Consider the following 6,885-nt stretch of genomic DNA (forward strand, 5'->3'; position numbering starts at 1 on the left):
GAAGTGGATGCTGCTCAAATGATACTATCCCTAAATGTGGAGCCAACTACAAATTTGAAATGTATTTTAAAATAGACATTCTAGGGACTCCCCTGGTGGTCCAGTGGTTAAGAATCCACCTTCCAATGCAGGAGACGTGGGTTCAATCCCTGGTCGGGGAACTAAGATCCTACACACCACGGGGCAACTGAGTCCAAGCACCGCAACTAGAGAGCCTGCGTGCCACGACTAAGACCCAACATAGCCATAAATAAATAAATAAATAGATAGATAGATAAATAAATAAATAAATTTTAAAATAGGCTTTTTTAAAAGGACTTTAATTTTTAGAGCAGTTTTAGGTTCAAAGCAAAATTGAGTGGAAGGTGCAGAGATTTCCCATACACCCCTTACCTCCACATACACACAGCCAGAGTGGTACGTGTTACAACTGATGAACCTATGTTGACACATCACCATTACCCGAAGTCCATACTTTACATTAGGGTTCACTCTTGGTGTTGTACATTCTATGCATTTAGACAAATGTATAATAATGACATGTATCTACCATAATAATGTCATACAGAGTAGTTTCACTGCCCCCAAATCCTCTATGCTTTACCTACTCATTTCAGCTTCCCCCAAGACCCCGGCAGCCACCAGTCCTTTCACTATCTCCATAGTTTTGCCTTTTCCAGAATATCATGTAGTTAGAACCATACATTATATAGTCTTTTCAGATTTGCTTCTTCCTTGAAAGGTATTTTTTACAAACAGACTAAAAGATCAAGTATTTTGAAATTCCCCTAGATAACACAAAGATAAATGCTATCAGTAATTGTGTTAGATTCTTTATATATGTTATGTCCATAAGATAAGTATTATTCTCCCTGTTCTACCAACAAGGAAGTGCCTAACATCACAAAACCAATAAGCAGAAGAGCTGGTAACTGAATCCCATTAGTCTGACTCCAATGTTCTATCTTTCCATTATGCCAATATGGGTCCTGGAGCATCTGAACCTAGTTTCAGGAATTGACAGGGAAAAGCAAACTGGTACAGTGCATATCCATATCATGGCAGCATATCACATGTCATGGCAGCTCTTAGAAGACAGCATCCTGATAGAACAATACAACAGCCACCCTGCTTTATACCAGATTCTATGGCCAGGACTTGCACCCCCGTCCTTAGGTAGGACATCTTAGTCAGCACACTGACTAGCAAAATTAGGTGGGTCTATTTTAGCGTTTCTTAACATTTTTTGTATTGTACCCTAACCCAGGAGCCTCTTTAGACATTGTCTTCCTAATCACCCTCCACCCTAATTAAATTTTAATACCACATATATTCTCTACATTTGCTTATGTACTATAGCCCTTTGGAGAGCCAAAAAGCTATAGAAATATCTAAGTGGGATTTTTTTGCCCTGAAAGAAACTACTTCCACCCCTCTGGGGGCTATATCATCCCCACTGAGAATATATAGTCTAGTTGCAGGTAGCCAGAGCTCAGGGAGGCTGAGGAAGCAGAGATGCCAGACAGGTGAGGTCAGGACCCTGGAGAGCACCAAAGAAGCCCTACTGAGACCATGTCCAAGGCTCAGTGTTGCCTGAAGATTAGCCTGAAGGAAGGAAGGGGCTGGGAGAGCATGGGGCCTAGGAAACTAGTTTTAGTAGTATTTTGTTATGTGTTGTAGGAACCATCAGAATGTGAAGGCCTCCAAATTCTCTTTCATAAGAATGTTCTTGAGGGGGCTGGAAGTTTGTGCTTATAACTCTTCAGTGGCTCCCCACAGGGTCCTCAGGATAGCATCCCAATTCCATATCATACCTTATAAGACCCTTCATGACCCGCCCCTGCTTAAACGGCCAGCTTTGTCATCTTTTACTACTTTGTTCTTCAAACTCTCTGCTCCAGGCACACTGATGCATTCTCACTAGACCATGCCCTCTGTCACTTCTGGGACTTGGCACATGCTGTTCTTTCTCCCCAGAAACTTCCCTTGTCTTTACCTCTCTTTCAGGGAGCTAAATTCTTCTCATTTTTCAGATTTTAGTTTAGAAATTATTTCCTCTGCATGTCCTCATATATTCCACAAATCTGGATACAACTGAAGTAACAGCATCACAGAACTCTGAACTGGTCAGACTGACTATGGAGTGTTTTGTCCATTACTGGGCATCATATAGATCAGGCCTAGAGACAGGCAACCAGGATGGTGAGCATTATGGAATATTTTTTACTATATGCTAGGCACAGAGGTAATGACTTCATGGATACTGCCTCATGTACCTTATGTAATAATCTTATTGGATTGGGTAGGTACAGATGAGAAAACTGAAACTCAGAGAAGTTAAGCAACTTACTCAAGGTCCCTCACCTGGTAAATGGTAGAACCTGGTGTCTGAACCCAAGTCTGTGTAAATTCAGAGCCCATGCCTTCAATCTCTGCATAATATCACTTCTGGAAACCATATTATAATGACTGGTTTAGTGAGAAACTAGAAGGTAACTAATCCAGAGAACATATTACCAAGTAGAAACATGATAGCCACATTCAGTCACAGTGGAAGGGTTGTCACTTCGGAGAGTAACAGGGAAGTAGACGGCTCAATAGAAGGAAGTTCTCAAAAGGAGAAGATGAGCCCCTGAAAGGCTCAAGGATCAGTCATCTCTGTATATCTCAGTCCAATGTCTGGCATAGAAAGGGGAGCTCTGTGGATGAAAGGAAATAGGGCTTCCCAACAGTAGAAGAGCTGTCCCATGAAAGAGTGAAACTCCCATGGATGTTCCCCACGATGGGGCTGCTTGGTCACCTGACAGAGAACCACAGGAGGGATCTTGGAGAAAGGATTTCTGCATCCTTGAACTAGATGACCTCTAAAGCTCCTGGCCACTTAAGGATTCTGTAATTATTGGACTGAGTCCACGACTCAGACTTTGGCAAGTTACAGACCATCTAGTATTTGTTGGTGCATTGAGATCTCAAAAAGTAGAGAACACAAGTGGATAGAACTTAAGCTTCCCACCCTGAAGCCAGAATGGTTCAGTCTAACTCTGGGGAGCTAGAAACCTCCCAATCTTGCTTCAAAGGCTAACCTGGAAATGGAGATATTTGAGTCATTTATAGAGAAAGGCTCTGCCTGCAGGTTACAGCTGTTGTCACAGGATCTGAAAAAGGAGAGAAACACTCCTTCCTAGCAGATGGTTGAGACAAAAAGTCAGTATGTCAACAAACGAATTTCTGAGAGTCATTGCTGAAAGGAATCAAATGGGCCCCCAAAAATGTACACTGGGTTGACTGTTGTTCCCCATATGCTCTGCCTCCTTTCACTCCATGCTGATGGCCTGTGGTAAACATGCAGAACTGTCCCGTCTATCCCCACAGAGTGAGTCCCAACAGAGTACAACCAAAACAAGTGTTCAGCTTTCCTAGAGGGCTCATACACATGTGGATAGCTCACAAAGATGATGAAATTTTTAACCAAAACTTATATAATCAGACCTTCAGAGTCTACTTGCAAACGATTCATGCATCCTAAAAAGAACAGAGGCTTCTGTGGGGTATAAAGCCACCTAGTAATGGAGGCACCTTAGTTGCAAGGTCCAAGCTGCAGCTTCAATCAACACACGCATACACACACAACTCTATGAAACTAGCCAAAATTCACTTGTGCAGAAATTTAAAGAAGCAATTAATAGAAAAGCAAAGCATGTTTATCTGTAGGTCTTATAGCATCTGTTTGGTCCACCTTTATTATTATCTCTAATTCTTTGACTCTATTCTTCCATGGTTCACCGATCTATCTATTCACTTGCTTCTCTCAACTTAGAGACCAAACCTTCCCAGCTTATATCTATAGATCTTCAGATAAGCTTCCCTCAAAGCCTGTGGCATGGTGCTCTTTCACATGGGAGAACCTTAGCTGCACTGACTACCACACCATTTGCATCTTTAATCCTTTTATTAGGGATCTGAGCTCTAAGGCCTGCTGAATCTTTTTCCTCCTGCCTCCAAAGAAATGTGGATCAGACCTAGTATAATAACTCTGTGAAACCCACCAAACTATTTTTTCTGAACAGAAAAGAGTGTCTTGGGACTTCCCTGGCGGCACAGTGGATAAGAGTCCGCACTTCCAATGCAGGGGGTCCGGGTTCGATCCCTGGTCAGGGAACTAGGTCCCACACGCATGCCATGGCTAAGAGTTCACATGCCACAACTGAGGAGCCCGGGAGCTGCAACTAAGGAGCCTGCCTGCCACAACTAAAACCTGGTGCAACCAAATAAATGAATAAATAAATAAATAAAAAGGAGTGTCTTCCACTCTTTACAGAAGGGTAAAAACTTCCACCTGCTAATAGAAAACAGTGGCTGTTAAGTAGATATCAGGAACTTGAACTTAAAAAGTGGATTCCCCTTATAACACTTGAAGAAGTAACCTGTATTAAAAGCTTTCCAATAGTCTGCCTTTTTCTCCTGAACTCAGTGACAACTTCTTTTTAATTAAAAAATCTTAAGCTGAAAAGGTATAAAATAGACCAGGGCACAGCCTGCTCGTACAGATGGAGGCTGTCACCACAGATGTTGCCCACAGAGGTGTGTGCCCAGTTGTACACATAGATGTTCTCACACACAGATGTGCACAGAGACAGATGTTACTCACAAAAACAAATGTCCACCAGGAACGCGATGTGCACCAAAAGCTCCCGCAGGGTGGTCTTGACATAAAGTTCCTGGTTCTCAGCTGTGTTCTCAGTCAAGGCTGTTCCCCAAAGTCCTAAGGGAGGGACATTGGAAGGATGCCCAGGATTCCCAACAGCAGGGCTCCTTCCAGTTACCCTGCCTATCAGTCCCTGGACTTTATTCTCATTTCCACCCCAGCCCTTTTACTTGTCACCTTATCCCAGGTGGGGCAGTCTAAGGTATCATCACATCCGTGTCTTCCCTCAAACTAGCTCCCTCATACCCTTCTGGGTCCCCAAGAGATGACTGTGCCAGGCTCTCCCTCTGGGAGACCACTAAACTAGCCTCTGTACTCTGGGGCATTCAGCTCTAACGCAGACCATTCACAAACCCCAAAGACACACTGAGATTCCACCTCTTCTTCAGACTGTATTCCCTTCCAACAGCTTCTGTGGACCCCTTCTCCTGACTCCAGTATCTCAGGAGAATCCTCCCCCACCAGGTACCTCTGATGCCACGACAGATCTGAAGGCAGCAACTGGACACCAGGGTCTTGTGTGCCTTCTCCTGGGGTCCATCTTCAGGCTTCTTGGGTTGGGATGGAGGAGGCACCGCACTGGAGACGGTACAGATCCTTGGTGTCCCACGCGGGGAGGGGGCGCCAATGTAGGCGGGGTTGTCCCAGGCTCCGCTCCCCAGCTTTTGTAGCTCCTGCCCCTCGGGACACTGCACAGCATTCATGGGGAATGAGGCAGGAGACCTGGCACCTCAGGTACCCACTCTCACCTGGGAGGAAGAGAGAACAAAGGCACAGCCCGGCCTAGCCAGCAGAGGGCAAAGGAAAGGGAGTGTGAGAGCAGCTGGTCTCACACAGCCTCTGTCTCCTGCCTTTTGTAGGAGGAAAGCAGGTGCCTGTTCAGGGGAATAGGAGGGTGTGGAGACTGGGGCTGGAAGGAAGGAGGGGTGAGAGAGGTGAATGTTGTGGGGAGAGGAGGGCTGCTTGCAGATGGGGCCTGGGAGGGATGGTCCTGAGTCAGACAAAAGAGGTGATGAAAGAGCAATGGGTGGGGCTGGGAGGAGAGGGAGGCTGGCCGACTCCACAGCAGGTCTGAGTTCATGTCCACTAAAAGCTCCTGAAAGGGCCGCCATGGATCGGGGTGGGGACCAAGGGCAGGCACAGGAGACTGAAAAGTGTTGCCTCCCTCCCAGGCTCAGCCAACAGTGTCTGAGGCTCTTTTACTGTCTCACCTGGAGCTGCCCCCTCTCCTACCTCATTCCACCCCCACAGCTGGGGGAGAAGGATAGTGGCAGGAGGACCCCCTGCTTCAGATACTTAAGGGACAGGCTTTCTGGCCACTGATGAGGAGGGGAAAAGCCTGCAGAGTTCCAGCTTATCTGTATCCTTTTTTCCGAGGTCTGCCCTCTTGTAGCTTATGGGTGAGCTATACTGCTAGAAAGGTCTTCTTTGAAGGGGTAGGGCTCAGCCTAGGAAAAAGGCTAAGCACTGACTGGGAAGATGGATCAGAGAGCAAAGGGCAAGGACTGTGTGACCTGAGACTCCTTAAGGGGAAGGTATATCTGGACCCAGCTCAGCTGACAATCTTATCTTGTGGCTCCGCTTAGTACTGGACCTAGAACTGAACGCAGGAGCACAAAATGCTCATAGAAGAGGTATCCAGGCTGATCTGCTTTTTATCCAGTCTTGGTTTCTGAATCAAAACCCTGGCAAGGACCCTTGAGCACATCCTTGCCTGTGCCCGGATACAGCCTCTGATCACATGCCCTGGCTCGTTCGTCTACAGGCTCAGTATGGGACTGGTCCCACAAGGGCAGGTGCTTACCTCCTCCCTGATGGCTGGAGTGGGAGCTGCCCTCTCTCCAGCTCCTGGCTCCCCATCTGGGCTACTCTACTGATGCGGTGGCCTGAAGCCCACCTTTGTGCTCAGTAAAACATCAGCCTGGTGGAAGTCACCGGTCTTCAGTGTCCCCATAAAGAGATCCTGATCCCAGACAACCCAGGGCTGGGCTCAGCTCCTTGATAAATAAATGTACCTCAGCATCTGAGATGGCGCCTGTCCTACCCCTGGGTCTGCTGCATGGAGCTCCTGCCCCAGGCCCAGATATTATGAAGGGAATTAACTGTCTGGGCTGGAGCTAAGGCCACTCTGTGAGCTTTCCTAGATGGAGGAGTTCCCATCTTTCCGTGTTTTGGTTAGT

General features: G+C 46.5%; 1 protein-coding gene across 1 annotated transcript in view; it reads right to left on the reverse strand.

Annotated features, from left to right (window-relative positions):
- The window catches only part of PKD2L1 (polycystin 2 like 1, transient receptor potential cation channel), a 36,327-nt gene extending 30,721 nt beyond the window's left edge, over positions 1-5,606 (reverse strand). The window contains 2 exon segments of the mRNA XM_022569054.2: positions 4,649-4,762; positions 5,175-5,606. Coding sequence (XP_022424762.1) covers positions 4,649-4,762; positions 5,175-5,409 — 349 coding nt within the window. The 5' untranslated portion in view covers positions 5,410-5,606.
- Positions 5,607-6,885: the final 1,279 nt, after the last annotated feature.

The sequence above is a fragment of the Delphinapterus leucas genome, chromosome 16 (genome assembly GCF_059928025.1).
Source record: "Delphinapterus leucas isolate spDelLeu-1000000601 "Yukka" chromosome 16, BTC_Dleu_Yukka2, whole genome shotgun sequence".
NCBI lineage: Eukaryota > Metazoa > Chordata > Mammalia > Artiodactyla > Monodontidae > Delphinapterus > Delphinapterus leucas.